Here is a 12,356-nt window from a genome sequence, read left to right as displayed (position 1 = left end):
ATTCATTACCATCCGATAGAGCCGAGTGACAGCAAGAGGCTTTGTAGTTTTAGAGCAATGCCTATTACAGCTGCTATGGTAAAGGCCAGTCAATACTTGTGTTGAAAACCACTGCTGCCAGGGGTTTAAAAAAAGTTCTTTGAGTTTACCTTGGCATACAAATAACTGCATTCATATTTATAATGTATCTGTTTGTAAAAAGAAGTTTAGCTATAGTTCTAGTGCTAGATTACCTTTTAGAAATCAAGAGTTATTTACTTCCATGTTAAATACATTCTCTACTTGATTTCTAGTTTTCTATAAATACAGCAAAGTTCAGAGATTAAAAGTGGGAGTTCCAAAGGGGCAATTCTTAACTCTAGTGCTCACCATGGAGAGGAATCCCTCTGCCGACTTTTGGCTGCAGCGCAGCTGCAAAGCTGCACCAAGAAGGCTATTGCATCCCAGCGGCTGAACCCCGACCCCCCACAGCAGTGAGTCTCAGAGCCCAGGTCCACAGACTTGGGCTCTCTGCGCCTGTGCTATGTTGCTAAAAATAGCCATGTGGCTATTCTGGCTTGGGCTGGAGCTCAGGTTCTGAAACGCCCCTCCCCTCCGAGGCTTCAGAGCCCGAGCTGGAATGTCCACTCGACTATTTTTAGTGCTGTAGCATGGGCCCAGCAAGCCTCAGTCTATAGACACGGGCTCTGAGACTCGTTGGTGCAGGTGGGTTTTTTTGCCATGTAGACGTGGTCCCTTCTGCTGCCTTCTGTGTGGGGAGGGGAGGATAGTAGGATCCAGGCAGCAATGGGTCTTCTGGTCCAAGCCTTCTCTTAGTCTACCTTTACCCTGTCCACTGTGTAGTACTGCCCATCTGTGGAGAGGAGCTCTGCAACATGTAAGAAGCATGCACCTCATGCAAGGCCCCACCCAGAATCCTGTCCCTCTTTGCACAGCCAAACTGTGCCTGGAGTCTCCGCCGGCTGGGAGGGATGGTGAATTTGTGCTTAAGTGTGGAATTCTTACTGCATTATCCTGAATGTTATCTCCACCATTAGGGGAGTGTAATATTATTGTATCAACACCATTCATTCATCACAGCTGTAGTTTTATTGATTTTTTTTTAGAAACTGGACTCCTACACATGCTTTTGGAGAGCTTATATCTTTTTACCACTAGAACTTTCTGTTTCTATTCTTAATTCAGGTTATTTTACAGCAATACATTCAAACCATAAGATAGTCTAGCAAAAGTACTATTCCTTCAAAAAAAGCAGACCTATATCAAGAAGAGTTCTGTACCCTTAGCAGTCCATTTATATTCATCAAAGCACTAAGCACATGCGTAAGTACTTTTCTGAATATGGATGGACTTAAGCCCATATGTAAACACTTGGCTGAAATGGGGCCTATATATAATTATACTGAAAAATATTTAGTGGACAAGTTGGGTTTATTTTCTTGTGTGGTTTTAATTGATGATTTAAATGATCAGTGCATTTTTCCATTTATTAAGTACTAATTGCATTACTTACAATAAACATTGCTAATTTACGTGCTCAAGAACCAAGGATATTAAGGTAATCTACAGAATTAATTCATATAAACATTTCTTACCTGAGCAGGCTTCTTCTGAACCACTTGTTGTGGCTGCAAAGAAAAGTAAAGATTAGCCCTTTTATGAACAAGAAAATACATTGAGGTCATATTTCATTTTCTAATGTCTGAAATAACATATAGACAAAGGACCAAATTCGAAGATGATGTGAAAAATAGTGGACATCTCCTGCACTCACTCAGACACCCTAGTCATACTTACATCCCCTCGCCCAATGTGCAAAGGTGTCTCAGTTGATGTAATGCACACTGTGTGGAGGCAGACATATATGTAAGGGTAAGTTAAAGCAAGGTGAGGGCTGTGTTAATATGCACCTTCCTCCAGCTCCTCAGGGTGTGTATTAGAGCAGCTTTACACATCAGAAGAGGGGGTTTAAACAGGTATGGAGTCTGAATGTAGAGGAGTCTGTTACCGTAAGGGAGTCTGTCTTATAGCATTTTCTATATCCCCTCCAAATTTGTCCCCAAAGATGCTATTTTAGCTTAGTTTCAAAAGTAATTTTATTGATACTGTGTTAGATTTTGATATGTGCACGTGAGTACATATCAAATAACTTTTGGGAGGCTTATATTACCCAGAAATTTCCCTCATATCTGACACTGGGCATTCTGTAAGCAGGCTGACCCCCATTCAGTCTCTCAGAGCTGTTTGTGTGGATACAGGTGCACATTCATACTCCAAAAGTGGCATTTCTATGGTCCTATGTTCTGGCTGGCCTGGGAATGGGCGCACAACACCATTGCAGACCCCTGATGATTTTACTCATTCCAGCAACACAGTTAATTCCAGCAGAGGATGGGGGGACAGGCGAGCTAACATAAATACACCAAGCTCCTTGAGCCTAGGTCCTATCTGAAATACTATCTCTGTAGCTCTGATTACCTGTAGAGCATGACCTACACAGGTCTTGGTAAAGGCACAAAATAACAAAACTACTTAGCACTCATAGAGGGTGAAATCCTGGCCTCACTGAAGTCAATAGGAGTTTTCCCAATAACTTTAATGGGGCAAACTTGCACCCACATATTTTTTTTTAGATATATTCAACGTACAGTAGTGGCATCTAATGATTTTCTTCCTGGCCATTGCTTTCTGGATGTGTTGCCTATTCCCAACTTTGCCTGTTCCTAGCTCAAGACCTGTGTTTGTCTCCTTACTTGGGCATAAGCCAATAAGTCATTTGGATATCCAAAGGCTAGTTTTCATTATAGTGTGTTAGAAAATAGCTTAAACTTTTCAAAATAAACTATTTGATGTATCTGGGCCTTAAGAGCAATATTTTAGTGGGTGGGAAAAATCAATGAAAATGTAAAACAAAAGTGACTGATGCTAGGATCAATTCAGACTGCCCACCACAAAGCATTCTATTTTAACAATAGATACTTTGTTTACCTGCAATATCTTTCTAATTCTATGGAGTCCTGTTACAGATATATTTTTGTATCTGTGCATAAACCTCTAAGGAAATACTAGAAAAGAAAGTGAAATTTATTAAGTCCATTTTTAAAAATCTTAACATTTACCCTTTCTTTTCCATTAGATATCTGTGCAGTGGAGAAGCAATCAAAAATGCACTTTTTTGTTGATGTCTTCCCCAGGTGACTACAGGCCCTGGACTGATTAGCACATTTGCTGCCTCTTGGGAAATGAGTGTTGGTGCAAAGAGATTATTTGGTTCAAAAGAATCATTTGTAAGAATAGAATTCATTGAGCTCATCAATAATCTCAATCATTAGCACTTCCCTGACTTTTCTTCCCCCTGCTGATTACACCTGTACACATGTTTACTCACAAACCACACAAAATCCATGGACATTCTCACTGGCTGACTTGATTCCTATAGCTCAGAAATCCCCATTTTTTTTGGCCGTGGACCCTGCATTCATGTGACTGTTGCACACTATAGCTCAATGAAATCCACTGAAAGAGCTGCCAACTCACCAAATTTTCCATGAATTAGCTCCTGACACTTCAATGAGGGAAAAGACAATGTCTGAAACAAGGCCAGCTCTGGCACCTTGCCTAGTATGTGTCACAGTAATTCTACCAGCTGCCCTTCCACACAGCACTTCATACTTTTCAGACCACCGAAAAGACCCTTGAATACTTTCAATACCAGTTGGGGTTAGAGCTGCCAGTATGTTTTCCCAGCCTCTGGCACCCGGTGGCTTCAGATTGAACCTAGAAAGTTTTGTGTGTGTTTGTTTTGTTTTTATTTTTATGAATGGCTTTAGTAGAGGACTCTGATTGAAGCACAATACTGCAGTCATTCATAAAAAGTGAAGGGAAAATGTTGTACTTTGCCTGCCTGGAAACTGTTTCTGATACTGACCAAGTTTTATGAGACTCTTACTCACTCGGGACCTTTGCTATCTTACTGCTGAGAGCAGTTTGCTCCTTGCTAGCTAGAGTTCTTGTGATTCAAAATACTGTGGATTTGTGGTCTTGGATATGCTGCTTATTTTGCTTTTATAAGGAAGAACTGTATGACTTAGATTAAGCTTTAAAGCAGGGGTCAGATCCTCAACTGGCGTAAATCAGCATATTCCCTTGAAGCCCATGACATTTAAAGCTTTGCCACTTAGAAAACAATGATTTGTATGGGCTGGGCTCCTGCAGTTTGAATCAATGAGTGCTTTGTTTGCATAAGGGCTGCAAATATTGCTTGGTAAAGTCAAGCGAGATTTAGTCTGGTCCCCTGAGGCTTGGAGTATCCCCTGCCTTGAAGGCAATGAGAGAGTTCAGGGAAACTGACTCTGCACAGAATCAGGGCCTATGTGTCCTGCTCTAGTGATGCTTTCTTTGACTGTAGTGGCTGCATATCTGTTGGCTCCTTTGTAAACTCTTTGAAAAGCTAATGATGTAACCTCCTCTGCTCACTAAGCTTTCACTTCATTGTGTTAACAGATCTCTGCATCTTCCAATGAGTGTCTTGAAATGAGACACCTCTAATTCAAAAGGCTGTTGCATTTAAATGTACAACTTGCTGGGGCGAAAGAGAATTCATCTTGGATATTAAAAAAAGTTAGCGCCTATAAAAAAATGCCAGAGACAAAGGACTTTAAAGAAATCCTTTGGAGCAAAATAACATTGTACACAGAACTGGAGAGCCCTGAATAAAAGACTCCATCAGCTGAGAGTGTCACTTATGGATTCTGTACAGCAAAGGGTGGTATCTCTGACTGTTCTCAAAGATGTGTAGTCTTGTTTATTTCAAAGATCACATTTGGGGTAGCATATAACTTTCAAGTCTTATTTTTTGCCTAGTTTAAAAGTAGACTATTTTATATTGTCTGGAATATCAGTCACAAGTCTGGACACATGAAAGCAAAATTCATATCTTTTGGTCAAACACGATTATAAGACAGTCTTACGCTGCATCCTCAAATTCATGCAAATACAAAGCAAAAGTGTTAAAATGCTGGCAGATATTAAAAATATTCCTGTGAGAAGAGAACTTAAATAGCAATAATTTCTTTTAGTATAAAATGGAAACTAGACTAGAGCAGGATTTTCTTCACCAACTTTAAAATTGTGTTGTTTTAGTGTGCTAGCTAAAGCAAAATAAAATTAACTGTATACTTTCATGATACGATACTGAACTTTGGATGGAAAAAAACAACTGTGGTGACAACATGAACAGACCTTTCAGATGTCTTGTCCTCAGCTTAAACTTCACATAGTTAAATCCCAACTCCTTATCTTTCCTAACAAACCTTCTTCACTTCCTTCATCCTCTATCACTGCTGACAATCACCACCATTCTCTCTGTCACCCAGGCCTAGGGATTAGTTTTGACTTCTTTTCTCTTGCCCTGACATCCAGGTCATATCCAAATCCTGCCACCTTTTCCTTCTCAACATCTGAGATGCATCCTTTCCTTTCCCTCCCCACAGTCAAATCTCTTGCTCAGGCCTCATTATATCCTGCCTCAATGACTACAACATCCTCCTCTAAAAAGTCTATAATATCAGATATTGTCTACCTGTGTAGGGAACTACAGACCCTGATCTAATCACTTCTTAACCCTTCTCTTTGTAGACTAGTTTGAGCTTGTTTACTCTCTCATTGTAAGACATGATCTCCAGACCACAAATCATTTTTGTAGCTCTTCTTTGAACCCACTCAATTTTTTTTAAACTGGACACATTATTCCAGCAGTGGTTTCATCAGTACCAAATACAAAAGCAATATCATCTCCATACTCCTGCTCAATATCACCGTTTATATTTCCAAGTAGGAATGCCAAGTTAGCCCTTGTTAGTGTTTCATACCTGGGCTTTCACAGACTTTGCTGAAAGCTATGCAAGTAATCCTTCCAATGTTTTCAGTATTAATTGGGAGACTTCTATAACTGAATTATAAGTTATATTTTGAAACTTCATGGTGCTAGCTGGAAGAATATGTGTAGCTTTTCCTTTAAATAAAATGAACAATGCTGGAACACTTATATAATGATTACAGATGAAAATACTATGCATGAATTCAATCCACTAATTGATTTCTGTCCCCAAAGTGCTGCAATCCACACTGTTCTTAAGTATTAAAAGATTGCATTTGGATCTGTCTCTCTCCCTTATTAAAGTGAGCTTAGTGCTGTGAAAGGTGCTAGATGGACAATCCCTGGAGACTAAAGTTCTCTGTTTTACCCACAAGCGAGTACAATATCAACACTGACAATACAATCATATGTCGGTAGCTCTGTTGGTGAGATTAGCAAGAAAGGTGAACACTAATGGCAGTTATGATGGTTACACTAATGCCAACTAAGTACTGTATTGAGACAATCAACTCATTACATAGGTCACCCTAGCATTTGTAGCTCTAATTTAACAGAAGTGTAAAATGATATGTACAAATCCCTGCTGACCTACACATCCAAGAAGGTTCAAGAACTCAAATAATACTAGCTAAACTGAAATTAATCCAAACTAAAAAATATATCCCTCCAAACAGTTTCAAGAGGTGGCACAATTATTCCTGTTGTAACCCCAACCTCCCTCAACCAGTTTTAATCCAACTTTGCCCCCGCCTACTTGACAACTGTGCAAAACATGCATATTTGGCGATCCATGTTTTGGCAGATTGGGAGTGGATTCTTAGTTATGGACAAAGGCTGCTTTTAGTTTCTTAACTGCATACATGAATCCACAATGCAGAACTTGTGATATATTGGCTTATATATATGCATATTCTTGCCCTCTATCCAATAGAACCAGGTATGCAGGTTTCTCAGTTGGAGACTACTGTGCACTACAGTGGTTAGAGACCTAAAAACAGTATATATGTCCAACCGTCACCAAGAGCGACAGTATATTCTCTATTAGCTCAGTAAGTAAAATGCCTGAAAATCTGGGGAGCAAAAGATCATGAATCCTACTGCCTACAGCCCATGTTTGCAGTTAACAGGCAACCATGGTGTCTGTGTATGTACACAGGCATGGGTCATTAGAATCTAACAGTAATACCATCAGACCCTTATAGTGCAAAGATTCCAGAGTGCTCTGTGTAGTCTCATAAACTGGGATAATAGTAATCTGTGGAGAATTTTGGCAAATATGTGCTATTTCTAGTCTTTATTTTCTACTCTACTTGGTCCTACTTTTAGATTTGAATAGCAAAGACAAAGTAGGATCATTGGAAAACTATTTATTAGTTTATTAAACTGACCTCCCTGCTGTTGGACTTAGTTTTATAGAAACCCACAAACTTCCACAAGCCACACCACTGGAAACCAATATCCGTTAGCCTATAGCAATGTAAACACCACTCTCACCCTAATTGTTAATGACAGTAGCAAGGAACTCAGTTATCTCAATAGGATATTTAATAGGATATTTCTCTGTTTGCATATTCAAAACTTAGTTCTAGGAAAACCTGTTCAGATAACAGAAATTTCAGGCTGTTACATATATCCAATATGACAAGCACATTAAAGGGAAATTTCAGCCTGTGGAGATGAGGATTTAACAGGCAATAGTAACTTTTTATCTAGGTACTTTTATGGCCTTTGTATTTGATCTCCTTCGGTGAAATTCTAGCCCCACTAGTGTCAATGGCAGTTTAGTCACTAACTTTAGCGGAGCCAGGATTTCACCCTTTGTGTTTACATAGTGAAGGCTATCTTCACAACAGAAGGCTAGATGCCTGTTATGTTTTTAATAGTTTTAGGTTGTGGAGAAAATATAAAAACATGAGAGAAATCCCTGGGAAAGAGCTAATGGGTCAGATTCTGCTCTCATTTACAGCAGGATAATTCCAGTGTAACACTAATTTAAATGGATTTACATCTGGATAACTGAGAGTTACTGGCAGATTTTCCACAAAGAATTCTTCGAGTTTGAAAGGAATTGTTGGCAAGTAAATAGGAAAAGTCTCATTTCTTCTCAACTGTTAATTACTGATCAACAATATCCAACAGAGTTTATCAAGGATGTAATCAAGACTCAATGCACAGTAAATGAATGTGAATATATTTTACACTCTGTTGCCTTGATATAAAACATTTTTGATTATTTTAAATATGTCAATCATAATATCAGCTACACTTCTCTTAAACTTCTAGGGCAGTAGAGGTTACAAAATAATTAGTCATTCAAAAGGGGCTTATATCTCTGATTGAAGTATATAAGGCCTGGTCTACACTGGGGGGGGGGATTGATCTAAGTTACGCAACTTCAGCTACGTGAATAATTTTATTAACGTGAATAACGTAGCTGAAGTCGACATACTTAGATCGACTTACCGTGGTTTTCTTCACTGCAGTTGAGTCGACTGCTGCCACTCCCCTGTTGACTCCGCCTGCGCCTCTCGCGGTGGTGGAGTACAGGGGTTGATGGGAGAGTGCTCGGGGATTGATTTATTGCATCTAGACTAGACGCGATAAATCGACCCCTGCTGGATCAATCGCTGCCCGCCGATCCGGCGGGTAGTGTAGACATACCCTAAGTCAGATTCTCCACTGTGTTACACTGGTTTTACAACAGTGTAACTCAGCTGAAATCAGTTTTTTAAGTCATTCTCTATGTGTTTATATTGAATTCAAATATGGGAGCCCACTAATAGCCACAACCATCAGAAGCTGTGGTTTAGGGCCAAAGTGTGCTTGGTCTTGCTCAGATTCACTGTCTGGAGGAGGGCACAAAAAGTCTTCTCTTCTTGCACATCCTGATTGCAGTGCCTGCATCATCATTTTCCCTGTTCCTTGCTCTCTTTCTGCCCCACCTCTTCATTTTTTAGCATTCCCCCCATTCCATTCGCTTTTCTGAAACTAAGGGCTTATCTATACGGCATAGGTGGCGGGTGAACACGTCCTTGAGGGAGGTTAGCCCCCAGCCCTCCCCTTCTGCCTCCCTCCCGCACCGGAGCCCAGAGTACCCTCCGCCTGCAGCTGCCACCCTCCCCTCCCACACCCCCAGCCCTCGCGCATCAGGCAGGCGGTGTGGTGGGCGGTGTGGCTGGAGCACCCCCAGCCCCAGAGCACTGGGCAGGCAGCACTAGATGGACGTGTGGTGTGGCGTGGCCCCAGCCCCGAAGTCTTGTGTGCACCCGCCCCAGCCTGCCTGCCCCTAGCCTCTCAGCCACAGAAGAGCGGGAGGGGAACTGAAGCAGGCAGGAGGAGGTCTGGGGGTGGAGCATGGGCAGGGAAACACCAGGCTGTTTGGGGAGGCACAGCCTTCCCCTGCCTATGCTACCTTCTGCCCATGCTATACAGAGACTTAGTGTGTGGCAAGCCGGGGTGCGAATATACAGTGCACCAGCCTGCAGGGCGCTATGTGGCTGTTTGAAACAGCAGTACATCATAGTGCACTACGGAACTTTGATTGGTTGGCAGCAGGCTCCACTGGCTGCTTAGTACATGACAGGCTGATGCAATGTAAATTCATACCCCAGCCTGCCATGCACTATGTCTCTGTATAGACAAGCCCCTAAATTTTAAAACTTTAATGTGACTTTTTAAGAGCTCTTGAAAGGTGACAAACTGACAGCTGTGGGAACTGAAGCGCCCTGTTGATCCACAGAACAGATAAAATATGTGGTTCTCAACCAGAGATCTGGGTCCCCCTGGGAGGCTGCGAGCAGGTTTTCGGGGGTCCGTCAAAATAAACCAGAGAGCAGGGCCAGCATTAGACTCACTAGGGCCAAGGGCAGAAAGATGAAGCCCAAGCCCTGCCACACAGGGTTGAAGCCGAAGCCCGAGCAAGTTAGCTTTGCGGGGCCCAGTGTGGTGTGGGGCCCTGGGCAATTGCCCTGCTTGCTATCCCCTAACACCGGCCCTGACTTTTAATCTACTGGATATGCAGAAAAACAGTTGTTGTGGCACAGGTGGGCCGTGGGATTTTTATAGCATGTTGGGGGGGCCTCAGAAAGAAAAAGATTTAAAACCCCTTTAACGGACCTTTGCCTATGATGCCCAATCAATCTGCATCAACCTGAATCTAGAAGGACTAATTTTAAGGGAGAGAAGGTGGTTCAGTCTCTTTGCCTTTTCCAATAACATTTCCAACTAAGGTCGCACTTAGTGCCCACTGTGGTGCTGATTTTTGTGATGTTGTGAATCTGGTCCCAGGGTGCAACATGACAGGAATCCAGTTTCTTCCCAAATTTTTTCAATAACCTAAGCCAAGGAATCTGACACACAGCATCATACGTGGGGGGGTCATGCATGTCTTTCCAAGTAACACTTTCCCAGGTGCAGCCAATGACAGTTTCTCCTCCCTTTAATCTGCATGCTCTGCTGCAGCCACTGCCTTTTGTTTCATGTTTTCAGCAGCATCTTCTAAAAAAAGAAAAGGAGGAGAGGCTCCTATTTCACTGAATGAGATGGTGTGAGAAGGTGAATGAAGAGAAACATGCTCTTTCGGGGTGGGCTGGGGCTTACAGGGGATGTGGATGATATCATCTGTACTGTGCCTCTTTCACAGCCATGTCTGGTACAGGGTTTATGCCTTTGGATGTTCTGACAGTTTGGAATCGGCACCTGACAATTACATTGGGTAAACTGCAGTGGAGGTCAGATGAATAACCATCATGGCTGACCTTAGCGTATATATCTGAGAGTCATCCATGCTGAACAGCAACAATTGAATTTCTGATAATGTTTCAGTGGGAGTCAAGTGCTTCACTGAAAGTGATCACTTGACTTGGTTCTTCCCAGCAAGCCAGTCCCATTTATGGACTTCCACTATTCTGCCATAGGCTGGAAAGATTTCCCTCTAAAAGAGTTGCCTACAATGAAATGAGGGCAATCAATGGAGCTACACCCATTAATAGCAGCTGAAGATCTGGCCTGATATGTTTATCTTGAATGCCTTGAGTGTCTGAGCAAATGTGCTGGTAGCCAACTGGTTGGCTAGAGATGTTTTTGTATGTCTGGGATAAACAGATGTTTTTAAGGTGCCATATTTGATAATTACTGTTGCATCCAGGATAGAGTTGCCAACTTTCTAATCACACTAAACCAAACACCCTTGCCCCGCTCCCTGCCCTGCCCCTTCTCCAAGGCTCCACCCCCGCTCACTCCATCCCCCCTCCCTCCGTTACTCGCTCTCCCCCACCCTCACTCACTTGCTCATTTTCATCGGGTTGGGGCAGGGAGTTGAGGTGTGGGAGGGGGTGAGGGCTCTGGCTGGGGGTGTAGACTCTGGAGTGGGGCCAGAAATGAGAGATTCAGGGTGTGGGAGGAGGCTCCAGGGTGGGGCAGAGGGCTGGGGTGCGGGAGGGGGTGAGGGCCCTGGCTGGGGGTATGGGCTCTGGGGTAGGGCTGGGGATGAGGGGTTTAGGGTGCAGGAGGGGGCTCTGGGCTGGGGCCGAGGGGTTTGGAGTACAGGAGGGGGCTTGGGGCTAGGGCAGGGGCTTGGGGTGCAGGAGGGGTTTTGGGGTGCAGGTTCCAGAAGGGAGTTTGGTGCAGGAAGGGGCTGAGGGCTAGGGCAGGGGGTGGGGGTGCGTGAGGGGTTTCAGGGTGTGGGCTCTGGGCAGCGCTTACCTCAGGTGGCTCCCAGAAAATGGCGACATGTCCCTCTGGCTCCTAGATGGAGGCACGGCCACTCTGTGTGCTGTCCCCACCTGCAGGCGCCACCCCCACAGCTCCGATTAGCTGCGGTTCCCAGCCAATGGGAGCTGTGGAGCTGACGCTCGCGGCTTGGGCAGCGCGCAGAACCCCTGTGGCCACCCCTATGCCTAGGAGCCGGAGGAATACGTTGCCACTTCCTGGGAGCTGTGCAGAGCCACGTAGGGAGCCTGCCAGCCCTGCCAACTAGACTTTTAACAGCCCGGTCAGCAGTGCTGATCAGACCTGCTAGGGTCCCTTTTTGACCGGGCGTTCCAGTCGAAAACTGGACACCTGGCAACCCTAATCCAGGAAATTGATGCTCCTGTTGGAAAGTTTCAGAGAGAGTTCTAGTGGAGTTTGCTGAAATCCTAGCAAAGTTTTCTAAAGGAGTCATTATCCTTCATCCAAAATATAAATATATTTTCCATGTATCAGAAATATACTAGTGACTTAGTCAGAGATAACGCGGGGAGGATGCTCACATGGATTGAGCCTGCTCATTTACACTGCTGAAGCTGGCTGCCCTCACTCTGCCTTCCCACTATCTGCTGGCATGTGTCGTCTCTGGGCTTAGTGCTGCATTATTGTAGGTAATCCATTTCCAGACTTGCAGGGAAGACGTTGATGTGGAACCATTTTGCTGTATGGTACATTAAATGTTGCACTTGGCTCATGTTGTTATATCTGAAAAGGAATCATGGATATGTGT

At 43.4% G+C, this 12,356-nt stretch overlaps 1 protein-coding gene across 2 annotated transcripts in view; it reads right to left on the bottom strand.

Annotated features, from left to right (window-relative positions):
• Positions 1–12,356, bottom strand: part of HMGA2 (high mobility group AT-hook 2) — a 165,473-nt gene that overhangs the window by 25,830 nt on the left and 127,287 nt on the right. For both annotated transcript variants that reach the window (XM_024208060.3, XM_024208061.3), the window contains exon 4: positions 1,596–1,628. In XM_024208060.3, coding sequence (XP_024063828.1) covers positions 1,596–1,628 — 33 coding nt within the window. The remainder of the gene's footprint in view (positions 1–1,595; positions 1,629–12,356) is intronic.

This window comes from Terrapene carolina, unplaced genomic scaffold, assembly GCF_002925995.2.
Source record: "Terrapene carolina triunguis isolate 2854851 unplaced genomic scaffold, T_m_triunguis-2.0 Scaffold68, whole genome shotgun sequence".
Classification (NCBI taxonomy): domain Eukaryota; kingdom Metazoa; phylum Chordata; order Testudines; family Emydidae; genus Terrapene; species Terrapene triunguis.
Note: the sequence above shows the minus strand (reverse complement) of the source record. Positions and strands in the feature narration are given on the sequence as shown.